This window comes from Onychomys torridus, chromosome X, assembly GCF_903995425.1.
Source record: "Onychomys torridus chromosome X, mOncTor1.1, whole genome shotgun sequence".
In the NCBI taxonomy this organism is placed as follows: domain Eukaryota; kingdom Metazoa; phylum Chordata; class Mammalia; order Rodentia; family Cricetidae; genus Onychomys; species Onychomys torridus.
Window position 1 is genome coordinate 29,008,580 of NC_050466.1, and position 16,655 is coordinate 29,025,234.

General features: G+C 39.0%; 1 protein-coding gene across 4 annotated transcripts in view; it reads right to left on the minus strand.

Annotated features, from left to right (window-relative positions):
* Positions 1-16,655, minus strand: part of Aifm1 (apoptosis inducing factor mitochondria associated 1) — a 40,505-nt gene that overhangs the window by 20,064 nt on the left and 3,786 nt on the right. Inside the window, exons 2-5 of one of the 4 annotated variants that reach the window (XM_036175124.1) lie at positions 8,470-8,600; positions 3,570-3,669; positions 2,277-2,401; positions 2,022-2,152 (exon numbers count right to left, since the gene is read on the minus strand). In XM_036175124.1, coding sequence (XP_036031017.1) covers positions 2,022-2,152; positions 2,277-2,401; positions 3,570-3,669; positions 8,470-8,600 — 487 coding nt within the window. Of the gene's footprint in view, positions 1-2,021; positions 2,153-2,276; positions 2,402-3,569; positions 3,670-8,469; positions 8,601-8,830; positions 8,929-9,775; positions 9,919-16,655 lie in introns of all 4 variants that reach the window. The other 3 variants (XM_036175123.1, XM_036175125.1, XM_036175126.1) reach the window with 3 other exon arrangements.

Genomic DNA, 16,655 nt, shown 5'->3' on the forward strand with positions numbered 1-16,655 from the left:
ATTAGGGATCAGAGGTTCTCAACTGGGTGCAACTTTAGCTCCATGGGACACTTGGCAATTTCTGGAGACATTTCAGGTTACAACAGCTTACAAGGGGATGCTATTGTATCTGGTACCTAGAAATGAGATACTGCTCAGCAGCCTGTGCTATATAGGACAGCCCTTACCTCCATCAGAATTATGCTGTATCAAATATCAACCAATGGTGTAGAAGCTGAGAAACAAAGCTCTAGATGTAAAATATTTCAAATTAAGAACAAAGACACTCAAGGAGCTGGTATTCACATTATCAGCCCACATTAATTTTTCAGAATGGTGCTGCTGGCCAATAGAGCAAGGTCTTGCTCCTAAATGATTCTACCTTTAACAATAACGCTAGTGTGTTGGCATGTAGTAGAATCTCAACTACTCAGGAAGATAAACCGAGAGTATTGCTTGAACCCAGTAGTTTGGGGCCAGCCAGGGCAATAAAGTGAGAACCCAAATTTTAAAAAAACTAAGTAAATAATTACAATACATTATAAGTGGAGATGATGGTATGCATTCTGCTTGAAAATGGAACATGAGAGTAAAGACTCATGAGGGAGGCAAGCACATTTTGGCATTTATATTTTTTTTAGATTTATTTATTTTCTGTGTGTGTGGATGTTTTGCCTGCATGCATGTCTGTGCTCGCAAAGGTTAGAAGAAGGTGTCATATTCCCTAGAACTGGAGTTACAGATGGTTGTGAAATTACCATGTGATTGCTGGAAATTAAACATGGGTTCTTTGCAAAAGCAAAAAGTACTCTAAAATGCTGAGCTATTGCTCCAGCCCAGGTCTGTAAAATTTAGTTCAACGTTAAAGGATCACTAATGAGAAAACCACTAGAGCCCCAAGAACAGTACTGGAATTGAGAGACCTAAAGAGTTCTTTAGAAGAAAAAAGCTGGACCTATAGCTCCAATACTCAGGGGTTGGTTTGCTTTTTTGTTTGTTTTGTATTTTTGAGACAGAGGCTGTTACTCAGGCAAGTCTTGAACTCCCAATTGTTTAGCCTCATCTTCTCAAATGCTGGGATTTAAGGTATGCACCATCATGTCCAGCTAGCTCCAAGTGTCTTTTGTGCAAATATTCTGATAATGAGGCACTTCATTATAGTCTTCCTACTCTACCCTGCAATTGTCAGTGCTGGCTAGAGTGTCAAACAAAGTGCCATTAATAGCCTGGGGAGACAGCTCAGTTAAGTGTTTGCTGAAGAGGCATAAGGACCCAAGTTTAAGTCCTAGAACACACATGAAAAAAGCCAGGCAAGGTGGCCCGCACCTGTAATCTCAACACTGCAGAAGCAAAGACAGGAAAAACCTTGTGGCTCACTGGTTATCCAGCCTAGCCTATTTAGTTGAGTCCCAGACCAGTGAGAGACTTTGTGTCAAAAAGCAAGGTAGGCGGCAGCTGATGAATGACACCCAAAGTTGACCTCTGACCTCCACATATATGCAGGCATGTGTCCTTGAACACATACACACTCAGAAATAATAAGAGTGCCATAAATCAGTTTCACTTGCTTTTATGTGACTTGCCTAGGTATTTATTTAAAATTTTTAAAATAATTTATTTAACTTTATTTTATGTGCATTGGTGTGAAGGTGTCAGATCCCCTGGAACTGGAGTCACAGACAGCTGTGAGCTGCCATGTGGTTGCTGGGAATTGAACTCAGGTCCTCTGGAAGAACAGCCAATGCTCTCAACTGCTGAGCCCCCTCTCCAGCCCCTTGCTTAGGTATTTATAAAGAAATGGCAACATTGGCTAAGCTAATCTCTAACAGAGCCCTAATATTTCACAGTCTAGCATTAAACTGCTGATTGTTGGTGGTCTGGAGAACAGAAGCTAGAATACTCTTTGTTGCCTCTAAGCCTGACCAAGTATGTACAATAGCAGACTTCCATGTAGAGCCTTCCTATTTATCACACGTGATCAGTGACAAATCTTAACCTGCTTCTCATGCTTAGTCAGGCCCATTGTACATAAGCAAACACACCTTCTCTCTTTCCCATTCCACTGTCTGAATTGCAGTGTCTTTGTGACATTTGGATCATCTGAAAACCACAATTCTTTTGAAAGAGGAGGTCGCATGTATGGCAGCTCAGGGTCTTCAGATACAATCAGGACCTTTAGACACAAAATGGTATTTATCAGAGCTAAGTAATTTAAGAGGCAAATGTCAAAACATCCACATTGGCCAAGTACTTGCACACTATACCCTCTGTACCAAACAAAATAGCGTGCACCTTACCCTGGCCCCAGGATCCCGAGCCCGGATGGACCGGGCTGCAGCAAAAGCAGCAGTCCCTCCACCAATCAGCAGGAAAGGAACGTGACTTGGTACTCTGACTGGAGGAGCTGACCCTCCCTCTTCAGCTGTAAGTAACGGAACAAGCGGGGTTAAGTTTTCTTAAAGGCTCTGATGAGTCCTGGCCTATTTCAAAAAGTCACCTTGCACTTGTCTCAATTCTTTACATAAAATAAAACTAGCACAACTATACTAATCTTAAATGTATTGGGTTTAGGATGCAGTTCAGTGGTAGGAAGCTTGCCTAGCATGTCTAAGATACTGGGTTTGATAGCCAGAACTTATAAAAAAAAAAAACCAAGAAAGTGGGGTGGGACAAAACACCAAACAATCTTCAAAACACCCTAGTGGGAGTGGGAAAGGCAAGTAATTCCTTTCATTTTGCCAGTGGGGAAAACTTTAAATGGGGTAAAGGAGTTGATTAGGTTCTTTCATTCATTAGGTCTATACTGGATCTAGGGCCGACCTTAAATATTAGCCATTTCCTTTTTTCCCCTTTTTAAGACAGGGTGTCACTCTGTAGCCCAGGCTGGCCTCAGCTTCCCATATGCTGGGATTACAGGGTACATCACCACACCTGGCTAGTTATTTCTCCAATATATTAGAAAGCATATATTAACAGGCCTCTGCCATTCTTATTATTTTTCTACTGACCACCAGGAAAATATCAAGTTCAGTTGCACCATTTGTTAGCAATAAAGGGAAAACACCTAGGAGGTCAATTGGGGATTATTATACAATGTTCATGAAGAAGAAGGCATTATTGAAAAAGCAATACAGCCTACCTACCCAGAGCTATAGGGCTTATTAAAGGATTACAACATTCCTCTTTGAAAACCCCAGGGAATCAAATGGAAGTGAAGGCTAGAGCTTGTGCTACAGGAAAATAAACATATCTATAACAACTCAAAACTCTAAAGATTCAAGGGAATTAATATGACCAAAAAGCTTTAGTCATTGGAAAAAATAGCTTTCCTATCTTTTCCCGTTTTTCTTACCAAGCTTGCCTTTTAAAAAGCCTATATAAAGAAAGGCCCACTAGAATTTTACTTCAAGCCTAAAATGCCAACCAGATACTTTAGGAAACTGTTCCCTGTTGTGGGGTAAAACCATAATTTCTGGTAGCTTACAATCTCACTCGGTTAGACTACAACAAGGGATTAGCAAATCATAATCCTTAGTCACTTTCCCTTATTTAGTCTCAAATCATGCAGAAGAGACATAGGAAGTACTCACCAGAAGCAATGGCCCTTCTCTGTCTCTCTTCTGGTGTCAGTCCTAACCCTGCCATTCTTTCATTATATCGTTTTTGATCTTCTTTTATAGTCTTGTAGGCCTGTAGACCCAAACACGGAGAAAGTTTATTTCATGATACCGGTAACTCGGACCATAAACTAATATCATTTCAATTAAATGAGAAGCTTTTGTCTACACTGAGGTTAGTTCTTCTATGCCAAAATCACTAAGGCAAAGTTTTCTTTTCCAATACTGGGGAGAGAACCCAGAGATTCATGCACACTAAGCAAACACTCTGCCACTGAGCTGTGTCTCCAGGCCAGAGTTCTTTTCTTAAGAAATAAAACTTTTCAGTGTACACATATTTGGTGAGGCAAGAATACTTGAAAGCAGATCAAAATATGTTTCAGCTTTTCTGAGACTCCTGGTGAGGAACTCTCCTGATATCAAACTCAGAAAGCACAAGTAAAGAGAGGGAAATGTAATGCTAGCAGGTACAAAAATGGCTCAAGTACAGAAAGGGGTTGGGACTATGCTGGGTGCTGGTTATAAGATCAGTCTACATGGGGAATGCATCTTCCTAACAGACGTTTCAGAGTTTGCCAGGGATTGAGATATGTGGCTAGGTGTATCCTATTCTTAAAATGTAACTCATCTTTCTAGGAATAGCTCTTTCTTTTTCTAAACTAAGGAGGTAGAAGTCTCACTTAGAAACACAACACATTAATAATTATAAAGGGTCAAACACCATCTTCATTAAATGCTGTTTTATTTCAAATATACTCTTTCCCCTACACTTTCAAACTGGGGAAAGGTATCTTAGTATTATGACTAGTTTCTGTTATTTATCTTTATTAACACACAACACCAGGGTTTATTAGTGACTTTTAACTTATTTTTTAAAATGTTTAGATGCTGGAGACCACCTATGGCCTTATGTGTATCAGGCCACTGAGCTATATTCCCCAGCCCTAATTAGTAACTTTCAAAAAAGTTACCAGTTGTGGTAACAACACTTTTTTTTTAAAATGAAAGACAAGATTTTTTTTTCAAATAACAGTTTTCTTTTTTTAAAGATCTATTTATTTATTATGTATACAGTGTTCTGCCTACTTGCATGCTTGAAGAGGACACCAGATCTCATTAGGGATGGTTGTAAGCCACCATGTGGTTGCTGGGAATTGAACTCAGGACCTCTGGAAGAACAGCCAGTGCTCTTAACTGCTGAGCCATCTCTCCAGCCCAGTAACAACACTTTTAATCTCAGCACTTGGATGGAAGAGATGTGCAGATTTATGTGAGTCTGAGGCCAACCTGGTCTACATAATGAGTTCTAAGCCAGTGAGGTTACAGGGTGAGACCTTGATCTCAAAAATAGATAAATAAATACATTTTAAAAATGGGCTGTGCATGGTAGCACATGCCTTTAATTCCACCATTTGGCAAGAAGAGACAGGCTGGTCTATATGAGTTTGAGGCCACAGACTAATTAATAAAAAAAATAAGTGAGCCAGGCAGTGGTGGTGCACACCCTTAATCCCAGCACTTAGGATGCAGAGGCAGGTAGATCTCTGTGAGTTTGAAGCCAGCCTGGTCCACATAATGAATTCCAGGACAGCCAGAGCTGCTACAGAGAAATCCCTGTGTCGAAAAAAAACCAAAAAACAAAAAACAAAAGTGGTAGACAAGAATGACTTTTTTTTGACATAGGATCTCATGTAGCTTAGGATCCCCATGAACTTCTGTGTCCTCTTGTCTCCACCCCTCCCATTCTGGGATACAGGCATGGATTATTATGTCTGTCTGACTCATGCACTTCTGAAGACCAAACCCAGGACTTCACATGTGCTAGGCAAGCACTCTATCAACTGAGGTACAGTCCTAGGCCAAGGATGTCTTCTACTCACAATATTTTTGTTCTTTTGTATACCACATGGTCAACAAGATAAACATTTAAGGGACCATATCTCAAATGAAATCTCAAAATAACTGACTGTAGAAATAAGGACAATTAGAGCAAGTATCATAAAACATATTCTAAGAATATTCCTATGAGGTTGGAGATGTGACTAAGTGATGGAATGTTTGGCCAACAAGCACAAGGGCCTGGTTTTGAGCCCTACTATCACATAAAAAAAAGACTTTCTATGACCACTTTACAGAGCAGCTTATTAGGTGACGTGCTGTAAATGGGGACTCTAAGCCCTGAGACGTGAGTAAAAGAGATGGTTTAATCTTATCGACAGAAGTGAACAGGAAAGAGACTGGGGCTATGCTCATTTGAGAGGGTCATTCAGAAATGGTCTGAGCCATTCTATATCTCCTGATGATTTTACACATAAAAGGATTGGAGCAGAAAGGTTTATAGGGAAAGGGCTAAATTAAGGTTAAATGTGGATAGACAGCCTTTAAGCTCAATGTTCTAAAGTGAAAGTTAGTTTACACACACACCAAATAACAAATTATATTCCCCAAACGGTTTCTGTATTCCTAGTTTACAAAGATTTCCAATTAGGGAGGGGGGCAAATATAAGTTAGGCTAAGAAATACTATGAATTTATGAAAATATTAGTGGAGGCAACCTTTCTAAATAGGAAGGAGTTTGAAAAGAAAGGTCATTTTCTGGGGCAACATGATTCTATCACTTGACTAGTGGTGAAGGGCCCAAATATTCAATGTCATTAATTATTCTAAAAGCCATTTTGGGCTGGTTCACTGAAACTAGCAAAAGACTGAGATTAAAGGACCTACCTGAGGTACTAAAGGAAGTCACTGGCATAAAAAGCTCACATGGATGCTAAACAGTTTGTGTATCAAGCAGCAGCAGATACTACCATTAAGGTCAATGTTTTTCAAACTGGTTGTAACCCATTACTAGGCTATGAGATTTACTTGTAGGTTAGGATCAGCATTAGTAGAGGAGAAGAGGCAGTTAATAGTTTATGTCCAACCCAGTAAGAATAACACTAGTTAAAATGCATTGCATTTTATCTATTTGTAGTTTTATGGGTTGCAAGATAAATTACATTTCTTACTATAGATCACAGGAAAGTTTCTTTAAAACCAGTGGGACACAGAGGGCCAGGAAGGTAAAGAACCCTTAATATAGGAGTTGCTGAAGGAGTAATTATAATCAAATGAAAAAAAACTGCTGGAAGGGACATTGCTAAGGACCGAATTCCTGAATTCCTATGCTGAAGCCCAACAGCCAGGATGACAGGCTCCAGAGACAGGAGCGGTGACAAGCTGGATAGGGCTTTTATAAAAAGACCAAGAGACAGCAGCACTACCTCACTTACTTTCTACACTGCCCTGCTCCCATGTGAAGACACGGTAAGGTGGATGGTTGGCTGCATGCATGTCATGAAGAAAACCTTCACCAGAAACTTAACCTTGTCTGACATTCATTCTAGACCTTCCCAGTCTTCAGAATTAAGAAAATAAATGTCTACAGCTAAAGCCATTTTGTGGTATTTGATTATGAGAGTCTAAGAAACAAATATAAGCACTACATTATTTTTACTAAATTTGTTTGTATGTTTGTATGTGCATGCTCACATGTGAATACCACAGTCAGAGGACAACTTTAGAGAATTGTGTTTTTTGCTTTCTTTCATGTAGGTCCCGGGGAACAAACTCAGGTTGTCAGGCTTGGAGGCAGGCACCTTTACTAACAGCCATCTTTACATACTGTGCCATCTTATCAGCCCTGAAATTTGCAGCCATAGAAATCTCACCAAATCTGGAGAAAATCACCAAAGCTGTTTCTCATGACTAATATCAATTTCAGAGAAAAAAAAATCTAAGCTGCTTGATAGCAAGTTTTCAACTATTTAAAATCTGAAACAAAAGTATATAGACTAGTTTGATAAATGTAGACAAAAGCTTACCATTTAACCTGGAGCCATTATAATAGGTTTATTACAACCAATGTTGGACAAACACAGAGGGCAATGAAGCATTTAACTGAATGACTTGAGAGAGATTTGTGCTCCTTAGATATTTCCAAGACAGGGGAAAGCTACAGTGGCCGGCTTATCTCATGGCTTGGCATCAGGAGTATGTGCATGTCAAGTCTCTGGGGGCAGGCCACCCAACTCTGGTCAGCAACACAGAGCAGAGAGAGATTCCACAAATTGAAGTCATTATGAACATGTCCAATGCAAACACTTGAAAATGATTTTTTAATAAATGAGGTGGACATGATGAGAAAAAGTGAAAACCACGAAATGGACAAGTTAAGGTTCAGAGGAGGGTAGTATCTGAATCATCGATGAGAGGTGCTCCAGAAGTCACCCTACGAATGCTTCAGCCACGAGTCTGACCAAATTAGGGAACAAAGGGACACTGCCAAACAACTGAGTTTCAAGTGGAGGCTGTGGCTGCTTTGGGAAAACACTCCAATCTCTACGGCTCTCAGGACCTTGTCAAAAGCATTCAATAAAAGGCCTTTTCACAGTAAAAGCCTAGTTGATTGCTTCTCACAAAACAGAAAAATTACATTTTACCTAAAATGATTCAAAGTTGATGGTGCTCAAGTTCCCTTTATTTACTTACTCAACATTCACTCTGAGACTGTCTTGTTAGACAATGCAGCACTAAAGCACAAGATAATGTAGCAGAGTAAAAATAAGCACAAATGTGACAAAAGTTTCAAAGAAAAGGTTGAGATAAGGATTTGGCTCTAAAATTATGGGTTGAGACTGGTCTAGTATACCTTCAAAGGTGTGAAAACTGAGATTTGAGGACTCTCTAGTGACTGACAATGTCCCTTTACCAAATGTCTATAGAAAGCACTATAGAAAGTGACTATTTCACTGTACTCTATGAACCAAGCTATTATTAGTGCTATGGCTTCACCCACCCTATCCCCAAAGATATTTTAATATGAGTATCTTACATAATAAACTCCTGCCCCAGTCACTGTGGCTCCTACAATTAAGAAGTATACTAGGCTGCTGCCATCTTTCCCAGAAGCACCTGTAGACGCTAGTGATCTAGAAGGGGATCCTAGGAGATGACACTGCACAACTGGAGGTAGACATAAGGCCAGGAAGGAGACAAAAGGAAATAGAAAAGGCACTAAGTATTAATGAATAAACATTTAATGAAAATGCAGAGAAGCATTTTGGTTACTGTGCTAAAAAAAAATGAAAAAGAAAAATTTTTACAAGCTGCTCCAGGATTGGAGGAAAACGCCTCTTTCCCAAAGTATGTTATCAGGCAGATTTGTATCTATTTCTTGCTCTGATCTGACTTACAACTGGCAGGAGCTGGCTACTCTTCTTGCACATTTTGGAGTCAGGTTAAGGTATGAGAATATGGGTAACTTCAAATAATTTTCATGCCTCCCCTTAACCTAGTGACAGAGGAACAAAAATAATTTTACTATTATCAGAATTGAAAGAACTAAAATTGTAATAGTATTGAGCCATTTGTTCTTAGTATGTAAAGCAAACACCTTTCTTTGATCAAGGATGTTAGTAGGCATCATCAAAGTCGATTCACTCAACCTTACAGGATTCAGTTTTAGGTGAATCTGCTTAGTTATAGTACAAGTTAAAAAGACACACCCACAGAATAAATCCTCTGTGACCTGCTAAGATGATTAGTTCTTTAAAGGAGATATAACCATGCTAACAGTATGGACCAATTAAATGCTGTTTCTCAGCTCCCCAAAACTCCATTCTACAATTGGAGATACTAGACCCATTTCTATAATTTAGTCTTTGAGTGAGATCCAGGGATTTAGTTTTCCTTTTGGGAATGCTTAATATCTTTTACTGATAGCTGTTTTTTAAATGGTCAATCTCAAGCTATGAAAAAAAGTCTTTAAAAAAATTGGCAAATACATTAAAATAAAATATTGTGCTTAGGAGCTGCAATGAATGTTGACTTTGTTTGCAGGTTACTTTATCACAATCAAGAGAACAACAAGTACAACTTTGTGGGTTAGTCAAGCCTCAGGAAACACAGCAGTTTTCAAGCAAAGAATAAAAAGACAAGTGAAAAGAGCAAAGATCAATCAACATGACAGTAAATATCAGTCCCAAATCAGCTCCCATAGACATTTTAAAGGAGGTCTTTTGGAATTTTTCCTACAGGAGAAAGCAGAATTAGTTGCAAAGTTTTAAAGCAGAGTAGTACTGAGTCTATCAATGGGAGCTGTCTGGCAGCTTCTCTACCCAAGCTGCTTTTTTACTTACATATGCACCAGCTCCTATTGTTGATAAGCCCACAATAAGGACTAACACAGAATTATCGATTTTGCCCCCCGATGAACCAGAGCTAGCCATTTGTCTTGCCATCTGGAGTTCTAGAGGAACACGCCATCGCTGGAACAAGTTGCCTAAAGGAACACAATTTGTTAACACACACACAAATAAAATAGTTTACACATTTTTACGATTAAATATCAATGTACTGTAGAAATAAAGAATTATACCTTGGGCTGTACGATGTTCACTGATGATCAAGAAAACTATAATCAAAACTGTACACATAAATACTACAGATATTTCTGTACAACCTACGGTAATAGGACTTGCTTTTGAGGCAGGGTTGCACTTTGTAGCCCAAGATGGTATCAAACTCGTGACCCTTCTAAGCCTATACCATCATACCCAGATAAGCTGTTGGAGTTCTCAAGAGTACAATTTAAACATTATCCAATGAGAACATTCACAAGCTTCCAGAAATTTGACTTTTTAAAAAATGAGCAGTTCCTCAAATATCTTTACAACTTCACCATAAATGAAGTAAATACAAAGATAACCTATTTAGTAGATAGTCATCCCCCAGTATCTGTGGAGCTTTGAGTCTAGATCCCCAGAAGGACCTAAAATTCACATATGCTCAAGTCCCTTATAAAATACGGTACAGAATTTGCATACAACCTATACTTATCATCACATATACTTCAAACCATGTCTAAATTACTTATAATGATTAATATACTTTAATGTAAATAGCTGCTATACTATATTGTTTAGGGAAAATAACAAAAAAGCAGGCTGGCCTCCAACTCACAGAGATCTGCTTGGGGGCTGGGATTAAAGGTGTGTGTCACTACCACCCAGATTATTTTGTTGTTGTTTTTTTAAACAGGATCTCGCCATGTAGCCTGGTTGACCTGAAGTTCACTAAGTAGTCTGCCTCTGCCTCCCAAGTGCTGAGATTAAAGGTACATGCTCGTCATGTCTGATTTAAAAGTACTTTTGAAGCTGGGCGGTGGTGGTGCATGGTTTAATCCCAGCAATCGGGAGGCAGAACCAGGCGGATCTCTGTGAGTTCGAGGCCAGCCTGGTCTACAGAGTGAGTTCCAGGAAAGGCCAAAGCTACATAGAGAGAAACCCTGTCTCGAAAAACCAAAATAAATAAATAAATAGATAGATAGATAAATAAATAAATAGAAAAATGAATGAATGAATAAAGGTAATTTTGAGCTGGGAGTTCCAGGACAGCCAAGGCTATACAGAGAAACCCTGTCTCAGAAAAAAATAAAGGATTGGAGAGATGACTCAGCGGACCTGGGTTCAATTCCCAGCACCCACAACTGGTCTTTAACTCCAGTTCCAGGGAATCTGATACCTTCACACCAATGCACATAAAATAAAGTTAAATCAATTTAAAAAAAAGAAAAAAAAAATTTTGATTAGTAGTTGGCTGAATCCATGGATGTGGAACCAATAGATACAAAAAGCTAAAAATATACAAAATTGACTACAAGCTACCTGGGACATTATGATACCCATTTCAGGAACAATCTACCTGGCTGAAACCTTGCTTAATTACAACCCTGGAACACACAGTTCTGTCTTGTGTTTAAAGCAACGTGTCCTAGAAGAAAGAAACATTAAAAACCAAAAGGAAGTCAGAACAAAAATATTATAATGAACTTAATCTCTCATAATAACTGAATTTATACTCTTAAGTATATTCCAGAATGAGAAAATGTAAAGTATCTACCAATGTCTTGCAGTTTCTTGTTCAACAGAATACAGTCATTATCTCTCTGCAATAATCATATGATCATGACATGCTATGAACATGAAAATGTGGGACATTTGCAGTTCTTTTTCCATTTTCAGATGAGGCACGTGCCTTCTCAGTGATTATATTTTGTGGGTGTTCACTACTGATAGAATAGTGATTCTTTCCAGCTTTGTGGACAGTCTGGTCTTTGGAACAATTGTACCCTCCTGGGGTATAAAAGCAGCCCTCAAAATACATAGGTCTATGTTCCAATAAAATTTTATTTATAGCTACTAAAATCCAAGTTTTATATAATTCTTAAGCATTACAATATTGTCTGTTACTAAGGTTTTCTTGGCCATTTAAAATATAAACATTGATCCCCTTTCCTTGCTGAGCAGTGGTGGCACACGCCTTTAATCCTAGCACTCGGGATGCAGAGCCAGGCGGATCTCTGTGAGTTCGAGGCCAGCCTGGGCTACCAAGTGAGTTCCAGGAAAGGCACAAAGCTACACAGAGAAACCCTGTCTTGAAAAAACAAAACAAAACAAAACAAAACAAAACACTGCTGAGTATGGTAGCGTCCACCTATAGTCTTAGCACTAGGGAGGCTGAAGCAGGAGGATTCCTGCAAATTTGAGGCCAAGCTGGGTTGCAGTATGGGAATGTCTCAAAAGTACCTAAAAACTATAAAAATAAATGAAGACATAAACCTTAACATGATGGCTCATGCCTGTAATTTCTAATTCTAGCACTTGAGAGAGAGGGTGAGGCTGGACGATCCTAAATTGAAAGACAGGACACTTTCAATTTAGTGGTTCTAGCCATCTCAGGCTACAAAGTGAGACTGTCTCCAAAAACACAATACATCAACAACAGAAAGTAAAATCCACTCCACGTGTGTAGTACATAGAAGCAGGAGCTATCTGGTCATGTCTGGCTGAGTATGTACACTTTGATCTAGAGCAGTGGTTCTTTTTCCTCCCACTGTGGGTACCAGGGATTGAAGGCAAGTCTTTCAGCTTGGCAGCAAGTACCTTTAACTGCTAAGTCATCTCACTGGCTTTTTTGCTCTGTGAGACAAAGTCTCCTTAGGCAGTCAAGGTTCCAGAATCCTCCTGCCTTAGCCTGATGAGTACTAGAATTATAGGCTTGGGCTACCAACACAGGGTTCCAATCTCCTTTTCTAACAAGGTTCTAAGAAATGACGACACTAGTCTTACAAACAGGACACTACTTTGAACAATCATAGATCTAAAGGCTAATATTTGAGTTCTTATACTGACTAGTTTTAAAAGATAAACAGAGGCCAGACCCAGTGGTACACAACTTTGATCCTATCACTTGGGAGGCAGAGGCAGGCAGACCTTTGTTGAGTTCAAGGTTAGCCTGGTCTACAAAGGGAGTTCCACATTAGCCAGAGCTACAGAGTGACACCTGGGTCTTAAAGGAAAACAATACAAAAACAAAAACGAACATACAAAAAAAAAAAAAAAAAAAGAGCCAGACCTGGTAGATCAGGCTTGCAATCTTAGCTACGCCTGAGACTGAGGTAACTTCATAAATTCAAGGCCTTCTTGGGATACAAAGTGTGTTAAAAATCAGCAAGATCAAGATCAATGAAGGTTTAAAAAATATTTTCAAAGGGGGCTGGGTATACAGCTCAATGATAGGGTGCTTACCTAGCATGTGCAAGACCCTAGGGCCAATCTCCAGTCCTGTTTTAATTTTTACAAAGGCTTTGGTAGTAGCATCTCTATCAACTTACAGAGATGGGAAATGCCACACTCTGCCCTTTCCTTTCACAGTGTCAGGGCACAGAGGGGCTAAAAGCAAGTCCAATATAGATCTACAGTCTCTTATCAAAATTCTTGGGATCATCAGTATTTTAGAACTATTAGAACTAAGAACACTTTTAAGTATATAGTGCGTATACCTGGCATAGGAAGGGACAGCAATCTAGACTCCAATCTATTAATATTTCTAAGAGGGAATTACACTGTGGTATTAAAAAAAATCTAATTGGGGCTGCAAAGATGGCTCAGTGTACTTGCTGTCCTTTCAGAGAACCTGACCCTTGGTTTGGTTCTTAATTCCCACATAGTGGCTTATAACCATCTGTAATTCCAGTTCAGACATTCTCTTCTGACCTCCATGAGCAACAGGCATCCACATGGTGCACATATATACATTCAGACAAAACATTCATAAAGTTAAAATAAATAAATCTAAAAAATATTCTAAGTAATCTCTTTCCAATATAGGTCAAATTTCACAATGGGAAGTGGGTTACACAAACGTGATAGTCCTATTTCAATTTCTGAAATATAGATAGGAGACTTTAAATCTACACTCTCTGGGGAAGGAAATATATTTTTCTTTTCTTTGTATCTTATCTCGTTTAGAACTCTTTGTTGTCATGAAATAAAAGTTTAATTTTAGACAGTAATTTATTAAAATAAACTGAACAGTGGTGGTGCACACCTTTAATCCCAGCACTTGGGAGGCAGAGGCCAGCCTGGTCTATAGTTCCAAGACAGCCAAGGCTGCACAAAACCCTGTCTTGAAAAAAAGAGAAAAAAAGAAAACACACACACACACACACACACACACACACACACACACACACACACACGAATGTATTAAAATAAAACCCCTAAGTTTAGGTCTTTTTTTTCTTTTTCAGAGTCAGGGTCTTGTTATATTGTCCAGGCGAGCTAGCATCAAACTGGTGATTCTGCAGACTCAGTCACTGAAACTGCTGGGATTCGCCTCCATTTTAATCTATGAAACTATTCCCATACCTTTCTCTTTATAGTTTAAAATTTTTAGGGAACCATCTATCACCTTTCTTCACTTGTCTTATGAGGTGACTTACTCTTGACTTCTCATTACTGTACCAGTCACTTGTTTTAGATGTTCTGCAGCACAGGTCATGATTCTGTACTTAAAACACTTAGAATGCAATTCCCAATGACCCAATCTGTGCTTGTATAACAGTGTCTGATACAAGATAGGTATAAATTTTTAAGAAAGGGTATCACTATGTAGCTCTGGCTGGCCCAGAACTTGCTGTGTAGATCAGGCTGGTCCTGAACTCATAGAAATCTGTCCACCTCTGCCTCCAGAGTATTGTCATTAAAGTTGTGCATTGCCACCTGGCTCTGGTTTAATATATCTTCCTAATGAATGAAGGAAAGAAATAGAAATTCCTTCTAATTTGATCAATATTGACCAAACTTTTGTTGTTTCTTTTTGAGATGAGAATTTGTTATGTAGCTCTGACTTGCTTTGAACTCATGATCCCCCTACCTCAGCCTTCACAGTACTTTGAATGGACATTTATTTCTACTTGTCTTGTTTCTTTGAGACATGGTCTTATACTGTAGACTGAGTAGAGTTAGAACTCACTGTGTAGCCTAGACTGGCCTCAAAATCTTGGCAATTTTCTTCCTGGGATTATAGGCATGAACCAAGGCTCTGGCATTGACTAAACATTAAAGAATTCTTTGAGAAGATTTCTAACCTAGATCCCATTAATGTCATGTTGCTTAATAAAAAAAAAATGGCAACATTAAGTACCACAGACTATCACTAGAGTAATACTTTAACCAGCAAGCTCATTTTGGGGGGTCTCAAATTTTCCTATTATCCATACTCCCAGACCTTTCCAAAAAACACATTCATAAGCTTAGGCGCTTAAGAATCCCAAATGATTAAGAAGTATATATATATATATATGCTCTTAAAACTTGATTCCTAAACATCAAGCTAATTTTTCCAACGTGGATAAAGCACAGCCTATTTAATGTGCCTGCTGTAGCTAGATGCCCTTTTATAAATGATACACAATTATTTAAATTTTATCAGCCTTTAAAAAATTATCAACCCTGACCGGGCAGCAATGACACACGCCTTCAATCCCAGCCCTCAGGTGGCAAAGCCAGGCAGATCTCTGTTGAGTTCAAGGCCAGCCTGGTCTACAGAGCGAGATCCAGGACAGGCACCAAAACTATATGGAAAAACCTTGTCTTGAAAAAAAACCCAAAAACAATCAACCCTTGTTGGAATTTTCAAAGAATAAGAATGATAACTACAGTACAGAATGAACCATTCTTACAAAAAGCATGGAAGAACAAAACCCTTAGATAACAGTAAAAAGAAACCCTTCACTGGGAATTTAGTACTCGTCAGAAACTGTACAGGATGCTTAGGACACAGCAACAGATAAGACAAACTCCCAGTCCTTGGATTTAGGAGGGGAAGTAACTACTGTTATTCAGAATGTAAGAAAATATGCTTGATGCAAATCACAAGAGAACCAAGACTGCTGAGTTTGGTTTTCTTAATCCTTAATTCAGTAGAAGAGAAAGACAAGAGTCACCACTCATCTAAAACAGTATTTCCCAAATTTACCTGATCATATGAATTCTAAGAGTTTGCTAAAATACAGATTCCAGGACTCTATCCAGGAGAACTTTATTCTCATTCCCAGGAGCCTCTTTCGGAGATCCTGTAGTAGATTTGGTTTTATCCTTTACTCAATTCATATAACCAGGCAACTTTGGGAAGCATGACCTAGAAGAATGTTAACACATGTACCAATTCCTTCAAATATTTTTTTGTTGTTGTTTTTTCAAGACAGGGCTTCTCTGTGTAGCTTTGCACCTTTCCTGGAGCTCGCTTTGGAGACCAGGCTAGCCTCGAACTCACAGAGATCCGCCTGGCTCTGCCTCCCAAGTGCTGGGATTAAAGGCGTGCACCACCACCGCCCGGCCCAAATATATATATATATATATTTTAAATCTAACTTAATAACAGATTATAGAAAAAGCTATCCTGCCAAAGATTTTCTTCTGGAAAACCTTGATTAGGTAGGATGAGTAGAGAAGACTCATCTAGGCTTTAAAAAGATGCCACCCAGCACTCTAAAGGCTCAAACAGAAGGACCATGGGATCAAGACCAGATTTAGCTACATAGTGAATTGGGTAGAGGATGTACAACTGGAATGCTTATTAAGACTTAGCTACCCCCCAGAGAGGGGATAGCACATGCCTTTAATCCCAGCAATCAGGAGGCAGAGTCAGGCAGATCTCTGTGAGCGTGAGGGC